The sequence below is a fragment of the Phyllostomus hastatus genome, unplaced genomic scaffold (genome assembly GCF_019186645.2).
Source record: "Phyllostomus hastatus isolate PE091 unplaced genomic scaffold, TTU_PhHast_1.1 phas_scaffold_78, whole genome shotgun sequence".
In the NCBI taxonomy this organism is placed as follows: domain Eukaryota; kingdom Metazoa; phylum Chordata; class Mammalia; order Chiroptera; family Phyllostomidae; genus Phyllostomus; species Phyllostomus hastatus.
In genome coordinates, this window is record NW_025334041.1 from 82,896,184 (window position 1) to 82,912,829 (window position 16,646).

Consider the following 16,646-nt stretch of genomic DNA (forward strand, 5'->3'; position numbering starts at 1 on the left):
CTTCTCTATCAGGCCTTCAGGGACCCCAGCCACACCCCAACGTTGTCCCCACGAGCAGAGCAGAACCATTTCTAGGAACAGTTGATTCTCAGTCACCTGGGGATATGAAATGTGTCCTAATGTCTAGGCCCCACCCTGGAGAGTTGTATGCCACTGGCCTGGGGTGTGGCCTGGGAACCGGGAGTTAAGAAAGATCCCCAGGAGATTCTCACGTGCAGTCTGGGTGGCAAAATGCTGTGGAGATGGGGTGCTTGTGGGAAGGGCTGGGTTTTTCCCACTGGACCCCCCAAGAGGAGCCAGGAGCCTCGGCAGAAAGTGAAGCACATCAGGATGGTAGAAGGGGCTGGGTCATGTCCAGGTGCCAGGACGGGCAAGTCTGGCAGCTGCCGTCATGCTGACTGGCAGAGATGGGGGCCACTAGGGAGAGTGGCTTGTTCCCTTCACATGTCTCAGTCCTGCAGCCCGACACCCCAGAGTCGTGAAGGCCAGACACTAGCCTTGCTGGACTTGTCAGATAAATGCAGTGAGCAGAACAAGGATGATAAAGTTGCTCCATAAGGAGCCTTGAGGGATCTCTTTAGATGAACCATTTGAAATGGGGGAGCGGTTAGAGTATCGTAACAGCAGATACATACTCAGCTCTTACCACGTCCCAGCACTGAAGCATGTTAACTCACTTCATCCTCACAATGACCCTGTGACTAGGTACCATTCCCATCATCCCCATTTTACAAATGAGGAGCTTGGGCACAGAGAGGTTAAGTGACTTCCTTGAGGTCACATAGCAAGTAAATGGATGAAGCCAGGCCACCTGCAACACCTGTATCTATTTAAGCAATTGGTTGTCTACCTCACTTTCAGCAGTATAGATATTTTCTCTAATCTTGTTCAGACTACTAACTTGCTCCAAAAAAAGCCCCCCAAACAAGGACAAAACAACCAAAACCAGACTTTCTACTGGAAGGAGAAGAGACAGGTCTTGTAGCCCAACTTTATTTAGGTGAAATGACCATAAATTGTGAACCACATTAACAAGAGAGGCAGTGCAGTCCAGCCAGGCTGCTGAAGCAAACCACCTCTGTTCTTCCTCCCAGATCGAAGCCCGGCCCGGAGCCCGCCCGCTGGCCCCAGCCTACGCCGCTCCACCGAGGACCTGAGGGTGCGGCAAAGCACGAACTACGGCCGCCTGTGTGAGTGCATCCACTGCCACTGTGCCACAGCTTCTTCATGACAGCCTCGTTGGGGCTGTCGCAGCTGGGGGGTGTCATCTTTCACACACTTTCAAAGGCAGAGGAGATAAAGCCAGATCCATCTAGAATTCTCAGGACTGAAAGGTTTTCTTAGGCTCTGAGGAATAAATGCTAATCAGCCACAAAGTTAGGCAGTATAAAGCTTTTTAATGGAGTTTGCGCTTCCAGGCGAGGTTCTCTGGTCTAGAGAAAGGGGGCCAAAGAAGTCTGGCCGAGCAGGGACAATGGCGGGGTTTTATTCTGGGTTGGCTTTCTGTGGGGGCTGAGGATTGGTCCCTTGTGAACAGAGCGGCAACATATTATTGGCGGTTCCCCTCGTGCCCTGGTTGACGTCAGCCGCCCCTTCCGGGTTGTAGTCCAACCGTCATTTTGTCCTACCCCGCCCATCCTGACAGGGACGACTTCGGGAAAGCTGTAACTTTCCCGTAATATCTGGCCTGGTCCGCTCTCAGAGCCTAATCTACTACAGTTTTCTGTACCATTCTTCTGAAAAAATGCAACACTATTAAGTCCTGACGTAATACCACATCCTATGTGTTAGGCAATAGAATCTTAGTCTCCCTGCCTTTATTTTTTTTTTAATATTTTATTTATTTTTAGGGAGGGGGGAAGAAGAAAGAGGGAGAGAAACATCTATGTGTAAGAAAAAGATTGATTGTTTGCCTCTCGTGCGCCTCCAACTGGGTGGGGACCTGGCCCACAACCCAGGCATGTGTGCTGACTGGGAATCGAACCGGCAACCTTTCGGTCTGCAGGCTGGCACTCAGTTCACTGAGCCACACCAGCCAGGGTCCTACCTTTGTTTTCATCAAACTGATTGTTAGCCCTGGTTTTGGTAAGAAGCCCTCCTAGAAACAGAATTAAAAGCAGGTGAGTTACTTTCCCCCTGGACAGAGAATGTTCCTGTCACTGGGGGATAGTCTCTTGCCATCAAGACAATAAAACGCTGGCCGCCACAGCCCCCTGAGTGCCGGGAATTGGGAGGGGGCTTGTGAGGTGCCTGGCTGCAGACGGGGCATTTTCAGGCAGTCCATCGGGGATGAACAGGACAGGTGAGCTGTAAGGCAAGGAGAAGAAGGAACTTGAAAATGAAAAGGAGAGGTGGTGTAAAAATAGCAATCCTATTTTCCTTTAAATACTTTTACTGAAATGCCAAGACATGAACAAGCACAACCCAGGGCTGTGCCCCTCCCAGGCCTGAGGGATGACTTGGGAGGAGATGTGGCCCGTGCCTGAGCCTCAGCTGCAGTTTGCCACAGGCTTTTTTCCCTGCTCTCAGTGACCCAGGGTCCTCTCAGTTCTGCCCCCCGGGACTTGGTTATTCCACGTAGGGATGCCAGGGGGCGGCAGTCAGCGGGCAGCGATTGTCTTCAGGACAGACAGCCTTCTGCTTACTTATTCAGTGTGTGAGGTCGCCCCTGCTGTGCTGCAGGGGTGGGGACCCAGATAAAAGGCATGAATAAGGGACTACAGCATTGTATGCAGCTGCCCCGTACTGAGGGGGCACCCGGAAGAGCTCAGTGAGGAGGGGTCACTTGCCTGAGCCTTGGGGCTACGAGAGCAAGAACTGAGGGAAGGTCGAGGTGGGAGCTGATGACTGGGGGGAGGAGGTGAGGAAAAAGGGGAGTCCATCTCTGCTCTGATTGTCCCTGGATGAGAGGGCGGGGCACTGGGTGGAGTCTGTGGGGGAGTCATTTGGTGGGAGACGATGAGTTGTTTCCCAGGTGAGGTGCCAGAGGAGTCTGGAGCTCAGGAGAGAGATCTGGACTGGAGACCCCACTTGGGCATCCTCCGCCAAGGTGGGGGCGTGGAAGTGAGAGGGGCGGTGTGACTGGCCAAGGGTGGAGGGAGTTAAAGCCTTTGGAGGGAGTGGGGGCAAAACAAGACCCTCAGGAGAGCCCAGCAGGAGGGGATACTGGATGGAAATAAGAGGAGGGGAGCCACAGAAAACCAAGACTCCACAGGCCTGAGAGCGTCCCCTGGACCTGGGTGACCATCTCCTGCCTTAACCAAAGTGGAGAACTATTGGGCAGCTCAAATAAGCCACCACCACTGTTCTCCCCGTGGGAAACCCACTTTTCCTCCCTCTGCCACCCCAGTCCCTAGCCATCTTTAAAGACTCACGTGGGTCATGGAGGACAGAGGTGAAACTCATCTCTCTCCAACAGAGTCCAAGCTCAGTGACACCTGGGACTTCACCTGATAATGTGTCTGTGTCCCTACCCCCCAGCCCCAGGGCCTGGCACAGAGCAGACAACTTGGCCTCTGCTCAGAAAGGTGTTCTCTGCCCAGGACGGAGGGATGGGGGTGGAGGGTTCAGATGAGGACACAGCAGACTGAGGAGTGAGAGGGAAGAAGTAGCTCTTTTAAGAAAGCTGCCATTGCCCTGGCCAGGTGGCTCGATCAGTTGGAGCATCGTCCTGTACACCAAAAGATGCAGGTTCAATCCCCAGTCAGGGCACATACCTAAGTTATGGGTTTGATCCCCAGTCGGGTCATGTACAGAGAAAACCAATAGATGTTTCTCTCTCACATTGGTCTCTCTCTGTCTCTCTTTCTCTGAAAAACCAATAAAATATATCCTTCGGTGATGATTAAAAAAAGAGTTTTAAAACAAGTCACATAAAAAAATAAAGAAAGCTGCCACCGAAGAGAGGAAAAGAGAGCAGAGGCTCACTCAAGGGGCTGCAGGTTTGGGGGGTGGTTCTTTTCGTGGTTATGAAGACGAGAGAGGCCCGTGTAAGCATCAAAGGGGGAAGACCTGTGAGAGCTCAGCTTCCCCTGATGGACCTTCTTCCCTTCTCTCCTAGGTCATGCCCAGAGCAGAAGCATGAATGATATTTCTCGCACCCCGAACACTGACCAGGTAGTAAAGCCCCTGCACTGGGCTGCAGCGAAGGGCCTGGGAGGATGAAGCCTTTGGTTTCACGGGCAGGGAGCCCCTGTGGGCAGGACTCCAATCTCAGGAAGGGGCGGAAGTCTCCAGGAAGGGCGCAGGGTCTGGGGAGGGGCTCTGGGCTGCCTTGATGATGCTGCCCACGCCATCCCGTGGGTATTGACTGAGCCCCAAGTACTGGCTCTGTGCTGGGCCCGGAGAGGCGTGAGGGGCAGAGGAGCATGGTCAGGTAAGTGCCAGCTGTCTCTGAGCTCAGGATCTGTTGGAGAGAGAAGACCAGACACTGAGTTTCACCTTCTGTGTGACACGGAGTACCTTGAAAGATGGAGTGGAGATCTGGGCTGGTAGAGATCGGCAGAGGGGCCTCCCTGTGGGGACAGTGGTGATAGCAAGTCAGTTGGACTACCTGGCAGCGAGTCTCCTCCTTGGCTGGGCCAGGAAGAAGCAGTTCCAATCCCCCACCAGCTTGGCTGCAATCTCTTGGTGAGATCAGAATCCTACAAACAGGCCGAGTCCATGTTCTAAGGCCCACAACCCAGGACCCTGTGACTGTGCCACTGGGGGAAGCCCAGAGGAGCTTCCCTCAATTCCAGCCCCTGCAGAGACCATCACGGGCCCCTCGCTTTGGCCCCAGGAGTAGGAAGAAGGCAATGAAAGAAACCAGAAATTTGGTGAGGACTTCTCAGGTACTTGGGTGAAGGCCTAGCCTCCAAGGCACCCCAAGTTTGGTGGCAGGCAAAACAAAAGCAGTCCCTCATATCAGGGTCCCAAGGGCCCTTTGATGGCCAAAATAACAAACTAACAACAGTAACTGCATCAACTAACATTTGAAACCCACACACTGCATGCACCACACCAGGCCAAGTGTTTTCTGTGAGTTGTGCAGGCACTACCATCATCTCCAGTTTACCGAGAACATGAGGCTTGAAGCAGGTGAATAACATGCCCAAGTTCTTGTGGCTGAAGCATGGCAGAACCACGGTGTGACCCAGGCAGTCTGCCTCCAGAGCTCTTAATTTGGAAGTGACTGAGGAACAAGTATTCTGGGATGTTATTTAGAGAAGATCCCCACTTGGGTTCAGTCAAGCACACAGGCAGTGGAGCCATGATAAGGAAGTGCTGCCTAGTCAAGGTCATTCACAACCTATTTTAATAGACGTCTAAGAGGTAAGAAGAATGCTAGCTGTTGCTTTCTCAGGCAATGCTGCCTTGATTCAGGGATCAGAGTCCTGCATCCAAGGTCCTGCTCTTCTAACTGACCAGGTCATGCTGCTTCTCAGTATTTGTAGCAGCAGTGGCTTGTGGGAGCAGCAGCTTGTCTGCCAGTGGGCACTCTTCAGGTTCAAGGCCGGAGGCAGTTGCTCTGCAGACTTGTCACAGCCCCATAACTGCCCTGGGCAGGTTCCCAGGGAGCAGAGGGCGGATTCAGGCAGCAGAGCCGTGTGCAGGCACTCGGCAGAGCCGGAGCAGACTCCCCATGGGTTCCGGAAGTGAGGTCAACAGGGACCTGGTCCAGACTGTGGTCAAGCCAGGGCAGCCAGAACAGCAGCATGGCCCATTTCTGGGATGTCACCACCCAGACCTGGCTCCTAAACAAACATGTCACCACCAGCAAGGGAGGACCAGGGCCCCATCTCAGGTCCGCTCCCTCCTGGGTTATGAGCGTGCTTGTTGGGCGGCCCCAAAGCCTTGTGTGCTGCAAAGCCCTGCTCTCCAGGGCACTCCTGCCGCCCCCACCTCTTGTCCCCTGGACCTGCTCCCCACCTGATGCTGTGGGCACAGTGCAAGCGAGGTCCTCGGCTGCCCCCACCCACCAAACCTCCATCCTGAAGACCACTGCTAATGAATCAGCTGACTGCGCTGGGACAAAGGGACTTTCTGAGTTGTGGGGGCTCCGGCCTTCCTGTTAACCCCTGCCCTTGCCTGTTCTCACTGTGTTTGAGTCCTTGAGGTTGCTGCCTGGGTGGCTGTAGAGAGTTTTAATTTTTGATTGGATTTAAAAGATTATAAGGGTGCAGCCCTCGCTCATGTGCCTTTTCTCACGCTGGGAGGCCGCCCAGCCCAGTGTATAGCTCGCCCACTGTGAGGGAACCCGAGAACGGCTCTGGGCCCACTGGCCGTGCCCATGCCCACAGCTGACCCCCTCAGTGCAGAGAGTGACACAGAGAGCCTGTGTCTTCTCTGAGCTCACGAGAAACAGACATTTCTGTGCCCACAGGAGAGCCCACGGGGGAGTGGGTGGCAGACTCAGCGTCCACAGGGTCTCTCTGGAGCTCTCACCTCCACCTTCCAGGCCCTTCCCACCTTCTTTGGCCACTGTGGACTTCCACCTGCCCTGCCCTCACCCACACTTCCTCTCCACCAGCTCGCTGCAAAGCTATCTCTGTCCTGTGGTGTGCATCCCTGTGCTGCCCCAGGGGAAAGCAGTCTGCAAAACGAGTACATCCTAAGCTCTCAGCTTGTGTGCGACCACCCCGGGGCATCTCCATCGTGAAGGAGGACTCAGGAGGAGTCGGTGTCTCACCCTAGGAACCGGGTCATAAACACAGACAGCAGAAATAAGCTTCCCACTGATGGGAAGAGGGCTTGTCTCCAGCGCCTCTCCCGTCAGATGCCACTTGCTCTGTCCATTTGACCTTCCTGCCCTGAACGGACAGGCGAGAGGGCACCTGGACAGTCTCAGCTGTAAAGTCTCAGAAGCTATGAGTTTCCTGGGAGGTTCCCTGCTGGTGACTTGGGGGCCTGGGAGTCTCCCACAGACTTAGAGGTGTGGTCCAGGGGTTCCTGTCAGTGAGGAAGCAGGTGGCAAAGGGGAAAAAAAGTGCATCTGCCCTGGCCATCAGAAGGGGACCCATTCCTTCCTCAGCCACCCAAGGTGAAGGCCTAGAGGGAGGGGTGGGGGCTGCATCTAAGAGCCAAGACTCTGTCTGCTGGAGCCGCAGAGGCTAGGGGATGAGCCTGGAGCTCTCTCCTCTGACCCCTCGGCTCACACTGGATTTGAGCAAATTTTTTACCTGTCAAAGAACATCTTAGGGATCAAGTCATTGCCTGTTCCTGCCCATCTACAGAGGTGTAGTTGGTCCCTGGGAATGTCTTCCTCTGCAGAATGGGGGAGAGTGATTATTTCTTTGAGTCTCTTGAGAAAGGCTTGGAGAAGTTTTCAAAGTTAGGTCTCCGCAGCAATCCGAAGGCGGGTGAGGGAGTGAGGGCTGAAACCCCTGCCTGTGAGTATCTATGGGAACCTCATTTTCACTCCATGACCAGCGGAAAAACAAATTCATGAAGAAGATCCCCAAGGACTCAGAAGCCTCCAATGTGCTCGTGGGGGAGGTGGACTTCCTGGACCAGCCCTTCATCGCCTTCGTGCGTCTCATCCAGTCGGCCATGCTGGGAGGCGTGACTGAGGTGCCCGTCCCCACCAGGTGAGGGCCACTGAAATCTGCCACCACACCTGTGCTTAGGGAGTAGCTGTCCACCCAGTCAGCACACAGTGCTGGTGGAGACAGCCCTAAAGCCTAAAAGGACAGTTAGGTCATTGGCTGGGGAGGGAAATGTTGAGTAGGCAAGAGTTTTAGAGAGTGTATGTGTAATAATCACTCTTAAAGCAGGAGCCAGCTGCAGGAGAGATGCTGTTGGGTAGGCTGTTGGTGAGGATGCTCAAGGGGCAGCGGGTGGGAGTGGAGAGGGACCGTCTCTCCAAAGCAAACATGGGAGTCAAAAGAGGGAAGGGACACACTTGTAGCCAGTTAATAAATTAAGAATGGATATTGTTTGGAGCCAGAGAACCCTTCTCTTTACCTGCTTCCATTTTTCCTTCTCACCTTCCTCCTCCTCCTCCTCCTCCAACTTTGCAGATTTCTGTTCATACTGCTGGGACCTTGTGGGAGAGCAAAGTCCTACAATGAAATCGGCCGCGCCATTGCCACGCTCATGGTAGACGATGTGAGTGGTGACGAGAAATGTGCACTCCTGAATGCCATGGCTCCTGAATCAGGCACTGTACCTTCACTCATTCATTCTTCCACACATGTGAATACCTACTGCAGGCCAGGCTGTGTGTAGGGTGCTGAGGATTGTGAGAATGAGGGATTAGTCACTGCCTTTTAGGAGCATCAACTGAGTAGGGGAGACAGACCTATAATCCAGGAAGCCAGGGGAGGCTTCACACACGAGGGGCTTTAAAGCTATGGATGAGCAGGAGGTAGGTAGACCCACCATGAGCCTAGGAGGCAGGCATTGCAGACAAAAGGAATAGGGGCCAAGGTTTAGAGATGGAGAAGCTGGATGGAAGTGGTTCAATGTAAGCTCAGGGTTAGAGCATCAAGAGCAGCGGCAGGGGAAGGGGGGTGTGGCACTAGAGGTGAGTCAGAGACCATGCAGAGCCTGTGGGTGGAGCAGAGAGTTCATGCTCTGTTCCCAGATGGTTGGGGAGCTCAGCGGATTTTAAACACAGGCATGATCAAATCGGATGTGTAAGTCAGAAAGAACACTCTAAAGATAGTGTGGAATGACGAAGGGCTAGGAAGTTCTCTACAGACTTGAAATAGCTGAGCTGCTCGGACTGGGCTCTGCACAGGTTTTCCGATGAGCAGCTCTGCAAAGCTGAAAACAGAAAGGTGAAGTCACTCAGCCAAAGTCCAACAGTGGAAACCTGGCCTTCAGATCCAAGAGGGGCCACCTGCCCCCAAGACTGCTGTTTCTACTGGGCCATGTTTCACCTGCTGAGCTATTGTTCTCCTCTCCAAAACTGACAGCAAATTGGCAGCAAGAGCAGTGGTTCAGAGTGGTTTTCTTTGAAACAATGTGTGGTGTGCTCTCAGGAGGAGGGTAACAAGGGGACCTCGACCCGGGCTGACCTTTCTCTTCCCGCTTGCTGCCAGCTCTTCAGCGACGTGGCCTACAAAGCCCGCAATCGGGACGATCTGATCGCCGGGATCGATGAGTTTCTGGATGAGGTCATCGTCCTTCCCCCTGGAGAATGGGACCCAAATATCCGAATCGAGCCCCCCAAGAAGGTGCCCTCTGCGGACAAGAGGTGAGTGTGTAGTGGAGGGACAGCAATGGGGGCAGTGATACAAAGGAAACTTCAAGTCTGGCCATTTCTTTTCTTTTTGGGAGGGGGATTTAAAAGCAAGATGTCAGCACACATGGGCTTAGACTTTTTCCCCTCTAGTTTCATTCTATTTCTCTCTAAAAAATATCAGAAACAAATATGCTGCATTTGAACATCTGTAAAATCTGGGCAATTTGTGTGTGGGTATTGTTCCATCATTTCCCGCATTTTTCTCTGTATTTTAAGATTATTTTATGATTTTTGTTGGAGAAATAAAAGGTATTCTGGGGACAGTCCCAGAGGGCTGAGCCCTGCCTAGGATTGGGCACCACACTGTCCCACATCCCTCTTCTTCCAGGAAATCCGTGTTCTCCCTGGCTGAGCTGGGCCAGATGAATGGCTCTGTGGCAGGAGGCGGCGCAGCTGCAGGAGGTGGCTCTGGAGGAGGCAGTGGCAGTGGTGGGGTCGGCGGAGGGAGCAACGGCGATGACAGAGAGATGCCGGCCATGCATGAAATCGGGGAAGAGCTTATCTGGACAGGAAGGTGCCCACCCCAGGCCTGACAGTGGTGCCAGGAGCCTTTAGTCATGTCTCCCTCCCACCCACCCGTAGGGACCTCCCCCACCTCTCCCTGCAGCGCCCACTCTGCGCTGGGTCTGGCCATGGGATCTGCCCAATGCACTCTTTTCCTTCCCATACCCTCAAAGCCCCTCCTGCATCCAGGGAAAGAATTCCTGTAGGAGAAGGGAAGCGGGACCCAGCACAGGAGTGGAGGGGCGCATACTTTTCTCTAGACACCCTTTGTTACCTCTATTAGTTTTCTGGGGCTGCGGTAATCAAGTATCACACACTAGGTGGTTTAAAAGCAGAAATGTATTCTTTCGCAGTTCTGAAGGCTAGAGGTTCCAAATCCCAATGTCAGCAGGGTTGTGCTCCCTCTGAGCCTCTAGGTGTTGCGTCTCCCTGGCTTCTGTGGGTGCGGTCTGGCCTTGGCATCCCTCACTGGCAGCCGCGCTACTCTGGTCTCTGCTCTGTCGCCCTGTGCTTCCAACTACAAGTGGCATCTTTCTCTTCTTATGAGGACACCAGTCATATTGAGTTCGGGCCCCACCCTAATACCCTCATCTTAATTTCACCCCATCTACAAAGGCCCTATTTCCAAATAAGGCCACACTCACAGGTTAAGATCTCAGTATGTGTTTTGGGAGGACACAGTGAATCTGTGTTGTAACCTGGGACATCTCTGTCTCCTAGTTGGAGACAGAGCACAGGTGTTTACCGAGCACAGGTGTCCTGCAGATGATCAGAGACGCGAGGTGGACGGCTGTCAGTGGACCTCAGGATTTCCGTCCCCAAGCATGTTAGGTCTAACCCAGGGCACATTCCCATCAGGCCCCCTCTCCCATCCGGGCTGTCTACGACCACCCTTCCTGGTGGAGATGGCGCGACCACAGACTCAGTCCTGAGAGAATTCTTCCCCAGTCTTAAATGTTCTGGTGGAAAGGCCCCTGCCCCCATCCACTCCTCACTGAGTCTCCTTCCTCTGCCGACTCCACGACTCCGGTAATAGCCCTGCACCTGCACTGGGGTTCGTGTGAGAAAGCTGCGCTCCGCCCTGTCTTGAGCAGGTTCTTCGGTGGCCTGTGTCTGGATGTCAAGAGGAAGCTGCCCTGGTTCCTCAGTGACTTCTACGATGGCTTCCACATCCAGTCCATCTCTGCCATCCTCTTCATCTACCTGGGCTGCATCACTAACGCGATCACCTTTGGTGGGCTTCTGGGGGATGCCACTGACAATTACCAGGTGTGTGGGTGCTGGGGACACAGGCCTGAGTGCAAACCTCAGTAAAACCTGCTTCCACCGGGTGGCAGTAAGGAGCTTTGTCCGGAATCCCTGCGGCAAGTCTTGGCTCTCATCTACCATCCAGGTTCAGACTATCACTCTTCATAATCCTTTACCCTTCAAAAATTAGTAAGAAGCCAACTTTGTTAAAAATATATAAGACTAAATCATGTTACTAAAGACCAATTTTAAGGATGATGTAAATGGAGCGAAATTTAAGGGGAATCATCTGCTCTGTTTGACACTTTCCCCACTGATGGTTGAATGAATTTAGTCAGCACAATTAATGAGTTGCTAATTGTGACCTCCCCACACTGCCTTTTTTTTAAACAACCTTAAATTCTTAGCTTGGAGTTAAGACATTTTCAGAAAGTTGGTGAACTGTTACCATGACAATGGCACAAGCCTCCTGGGAAAGTGCCCGTTCAGCAGACTCTAGCTTGAGCGCCAAGCAAGGGTCTTCTCTGAAGGGGACGCTCAAGAGAGAACCATTAGAAATCTCAGAACATTAAGGTGAAGACCTCTTTTCCCAGGTAAATTGAGATGAATGCCTGTCTCCAGCCCACACCACTTTCCTGAGCTGTAGGTCCAATGCCCAGCTGCCCCTACACACGCCCATACAGCTGCCCCTCAGGACCCCCCAAATCACAGGGCCTACTTTGCACTTCATTGTCTTCCCTCCAGACTTGCTGTTCCACCAGCACAGCGAGTGACTGGTTCACCCAGCTGTCCACATGTCGACTCATAAATCCAGCTGCCCCGAGAGGCTCTCAGGACATGGTCCTACTTGCCGCTCTCGCCTCACTTCCCAGGACTCCCTCTCTCAGATTCCTGTCCTCCTCACTCATTCTGCATTCTGTTTTCCACCAGTCCTGATCACCTTTCAGTTCTTCAGGCCATGTTCCCTGCATGTGCAGCCTTGGTAAACACCGTTCCCTCTTCCTGAGACACTCTTTCTCATTACTACACGTGCTCTCTTTTCCTAGTCAGTTCCCTGCTCAATGTGGGTGTATCAGCTTCCACATAGCTACCTCTGGAGAGGCCTTCCTGACCACCGCTTCTCTCCTACCGTGTGTTTCCTGACCTTATCCCAGTGTATCACACTCCTTAGCAGAGATTCTCAACAAGGGATGCTTTTGGACACCTCTCCCCCACCTGGAGACATGGGGCAATGTCTAGAGACAGTTTGGGTTGTCACAACTGCAAGGGGTGGCTACTGGCATCTAATAAGTAGAGGCCAAGGATACCGCTAACCATCCTGTAATGCACGACACAGCCCCCTCACAACAAAGAATTATCTGGCTTGAAATGTCAATAGTGCTGAGGTTAAGAAACTCTGCTGTGTGGACATTGCCTGGTTACTTGTCTATATCTCCCACTGGACTGAAAATGCTTTATCTTGTCTACTCACAGGTCCCCAATATCTAGCACAATGCCTGATACATAATAGGCACTTAATGAATTTTGAGTGAATGAATGGTTTAACCTCCAAAAGCACCTTATAGATGCTTCAATGACTAAGTGATTGGATCAATCAATGGGCTGTCCTCTGGGAGTAGATTGGGCACAGGGACAAGTAGAGACATTGGCAGCTCTGTTTTAGATCTTAGGGTGCCAAAAGGGAGTCACATGAGGCCTTTACCCAAATGGAATTGGAGAGAGTGATGCTGGCGATTGTGGGAGGTTGTGGCATAGGAGATGGGAAGCAGAGAGCCTGGAACAAAGGATGAGCTCTGTGGCCCGGGCCCCTGGTGAGATAGCTGTGTTCTATTTTGTGCCGGGACCCCTTTTCCTGCTTCCTTGGAGCCTCACACTCCTTGTGCCCCCAGGGGGTGATGGAGAGCTTCCTGGGCACTGCCATGGCCGGCTCCCTGTTCTGCCTCTTTTCGGGACAGCCTCTCATCATCCTGAGTAGCACAGGGCCCATCCTCATCTTCGAGAAGCTCCTCTTCGACTTCAGCAAGTAGGTAGCCCCCTCACAGTGGGGGTAGTCTGCTGAGACCCGGGCAGGGGAGTGACCCCAACGGGGAGGCAGGGGTGAGGGGGCACCACAGCTGCCCAGACCTATGTGGAGGACTGCCTGGGGATCCCTCTAGCTGCCTGCCTTTAAGCCATCTTAGTGCATAGGAGCTTAGTTGATAGGGAGACACCCAGGCAAGACGAGAGGAGAGAATTCACACCACTCTGCTTCCGAGCAGCTAGGACTTAGAGTCAGTGCAGTGTGTGGAGAGTCTTGGGCTGGAGGTCAGAAGGCTACCCCTGACCCGGGCAGCCCCCGTCTGCACTTCAGGCTCAGTGGCCTCTTCTGTACCATGAGGCTGTTCCTAAGGCCTGTCCTGGCTCTTTCTGTCTGAAATTCCTTGTTTTTTCACTCATTTTGGGTGTTTGTTACCAAATTGTGAGAAATGAGATGTCTTAGCACCTTCCTGCCATCCTCAAGAGATTCACTTTCAGAATTCTCAAAGATCAGACAACCCCACCCAGGGATCATCCCTCTCTCCAGTCCTCTCGCAGTTCTGCGGGGAGGGGGCAGCTGTGCCACAGCAGGGGCAGATAAGCCATTCAGGGTGTGCCTGGGGAGCCAAGCACAGGCCAGAGCACTGGGGTGGAGGCCCCCCACTGTTCTTTCCCTTCCAGAGGCAATGGCCTGGACTACATGGAGTTCCGCCTCTGGATTGGCCTACACTCGGCTGTCCAGTGCCTTATCTTGGTGGCCGCAGATGCCAGCTTCATTATCAAGTATATCACCCGCTTCACTGAGGAGGGCTTCTCCACCCTCATCAGCTTCATCTTCATCTACGATGCCATCAAGAAGATGATCAGTGCCTTCAAGTACTACCCCATCAACATGGACTTCAAGCCTGACTCCATCACCACCTACAAATGCGAGTGTGTTGCTCCGGACACAGGTGACCGGTAACCCCAGTGGTGCCCACTACCCCTCCTCCACCCACCCACCACTTCCCTCCATCATATGTCTCTACTCAAGTGCAGGAGGGTAAGCTTGCTTTGAAGGGCACCTACTGCCCCAAGGGAGCAAATGCAGAGTTTTGAAATCAGTGCTTGGAAGAAAAACAAGGGGAAAGTACAATAGCCCTAATTAGGGTCAGGATAGGAGAGCCCAGGGCTGTGATCAAGGATGAGCAAGGATGCCCCAGGCAGGGAGGAAGGCCTGCTTTGCCTCAGTGTGGGAGGGATGGGAAGGCCGTACCTGTGGGGGATGCTTCCCAGCTTCTTGAGACCATGACACTGTGAACTCCCCCTAGTACATAAGGTGAGACCGCACCAGAGGGATGAACATGCCTACAGATCGGGGTACTTCCCAGGTGCAGGGGCAGCCGGGGTGCGAGAGGGTCTGGCAACCATGTCATCTGAAGAATGGCTGGGGACGTGGGGTTATTCAGCACATTGGAGAGGTGTGAGGGAAGGGCTGCCCAGCCTCAGGGAGGCCAGATGCACATGCTGGCCGATTTCAGGGGAGAACTTACAGTGGTGGAGCCTCCACCCTGAGAGGTGTTGGCCCCTTGGGGTGTCTCAAGCTACTTGGGCACTGCTTAGATGTCCATCTGCCAAAGGTGTTATAAAAAAGGATCCCTGCACTGGACAGGAAGCCCCTGCACTGGACAGGAAGCCAAATCAACCAACAGGTCAACCTGCTAATGCTCAGTGCCACTCTTATGGTTCCTTTCTGACCAAAAAACTGTCACCCGGAAAGGTAGGGCTTCCCATAGTCTGACCCCTTCACAGTCATAATCATGTCCCAAGAGCCTTCTGTGGGATGTGCTCCGAGCACCCAGAATGCTACAGAGCAGGGGCTGGAAGTCCACCTATAAATTTCTGGGCACCACCAGGCTGTAAACACAGAGAGCAGCTAAGGTCCAGAGACCACCAAGATCACACCAAACCTCAGTTTTCCTGGCTGTGAGGGAGACACCAGTGCTGCCCTGGCCAGTCTCATGGGACTCTTGTGCGGCTTCCCAGTGGGGGCGGAGGAAACAAGCAGGCAGTGTGTTGTTCAGCCTCTTAATAACGCTATCAATAAAAAACACTCATCATAAGTCAATCAAAACATTTATTGTGCTATTACTATGCTCCCTACTTCAGGCCTGTGGAGATAAAGATGTCCTAATCTCCGAGAGTGTAGTTGTGGTTGTATCCTCTTTCCCTACATCCCTGCACTGATTTTGTAACAAAGCCTAGACTTTCCGTTTTTTCCTATCATTAATGTTTTTATATTTTAAATTTGTTTTTAGAGAGAGGGGATAGGATGGAGAAAGAGAGAGAAACATCTATGTTTGTGAGAGACCCATCAATTGGTTGCCTCTGGCGTGTTCCTAACCAGGGACCTAGCCCACAACCCAGGCATGTGCCCTGACTGGGAATCGAACTGGCGACCTTTGGGTTCACAGGCCGGTACTCAGTCCACTGAGCCGCACCAGCCAGGGCTTCCTATCATTAATTTTAACATTCTATTAAAATCCAAAGACAGGTAAAGCTGTCCTTTGTCCTGAGCTGGGACGTACTGCTTGCCCAGGGAATCAAGGAGACCCTGCCTGCAGGTTCTTTCCCTCCTGCCCTCCAGAGAACCCTGCCATGGTGCCTGGGCCCCATGGGGGCACTCCCATCCCCCCCGGACTGTGGATTCATCGCACTGAACAGAAATATCTCTATAAACGAAGCGTTTGGAAGTACACGTCCTCGCTCTCTTTGAGAAGCCTTCCCAATTCTGGGGTCATATGTGAACGAACCTTCAGCCATTCTGAGCATCATGTGTCCACAGAAAAAACAAATCTGAGGGTGCCCTAGAAACAGGAGTGTGCACGGTAGGCTTAATGAGATTCTTCTGCCTTCAAACAGTGCCCCCCACCCTCGGGCCTTGCCCAGGCACCTCCGTGGCCTTACCCTTTTGGATCATGCTATCGTCATGGTTCTCAAGTGCAGCCCCCCAGCCAGCAGCATCAGCACTATCTAGGACTCGTTAGAAATGCAGATTCCTGGGCCCTGCCTCCCAGACGTACTGAATCAGAAAGTCTGGGGTAGGGTCAGCTGCATATGAATAAGACTTTTGGGTGATTCTGATGAATGTTTAAGTTTGAGAACTATTGCTCCATTAACCTATTAATTAAAAACTGAGGCACTGTTAACCACTAACCCTAGTAAAATTGGATTTTTAGTTCCTTCACAGAGAATGAAGGAACTAGACCAGGACTAGCTGGAGAATATGAAAAAGAAAGTTCTAGACATTTAGGAGACTGGGCAGGGGGTGGGGGCTACTAACGGAGGAGGGTTTCTTTCCCAGTCCATGGACCACTTCCTTACTAATCGTTCCACATTCCTCGTTTTACTGCAAACCCAGCCGGCCTCTGGCCCACTGTCACTCACTGGCACTCTGGGGACACTCTTTTTTAATTTAATCTTGTTTCCATTGTAACTGATTTGTATTCTGTTTATGGATGCTGCCCACACTGACTTGGCTGCTTTCAATCCCAAGTGAGTATCATGTACAAACACTAGAATTTTAAAATATGTGATACTTTGATACTCTCTGGAATTTTCCACGTTATATTTCTTCCTTCATCTCATAGTGGCTTTCAGGTAGCTCCTA

General features: G+C 52.6%; 1 protein-coding gene across 3 annotated transcripts in view; it reads left to right on the plus strand.

Moving 5' to 3' along the window:
• Window positions 1-16,646, plus strand: part of SLC4A5 (solute carrier family 4 member 5) — a 100,087-nt gene that overhangs the window by 51,804 nt on the left and 31,637 nt on the right. For all 3 annotated transcript variants that reach the window (XM_045827471.1, XM_045827469.1, XM_045827470.1), the window contains 9 exons: window positions 1,095-1,190; window positions 4,061-4,116; window positions 7,411-7,568; window positions 8,001-8,088; window positions 9,027-9,181; window positions 9,558-9,743; window positions 10,828-11,002; window positions 12,871-13,004; window positions 13,679-13,950. In XM_045827471.1, coding sequence (XP_045683427.1) covers window positions 1,095-1,190; window positions 4,061-4,116; window positions 7,411-7,568; window positions 8,001-8,088; window positions 9,027-9,181; window positions 9,558-9,743; window positions 10,828-11,002; window positions 12,871-13,004; window positions 13,679-13,950 — 1,320 coding nt within the window. The remainder of the gene's footprint in view (window positions 1-1,094; window positions 1,191-4,060; window positions 4,117-7,410; window positions 7,569-8,000; window positions 8,089-9,026; window positions 9,182-9,557; window positions 9,744-10,827; window positions 11,003-12,870; window positions 13,005-13,678; window positions 13,951-16,646) is intronic.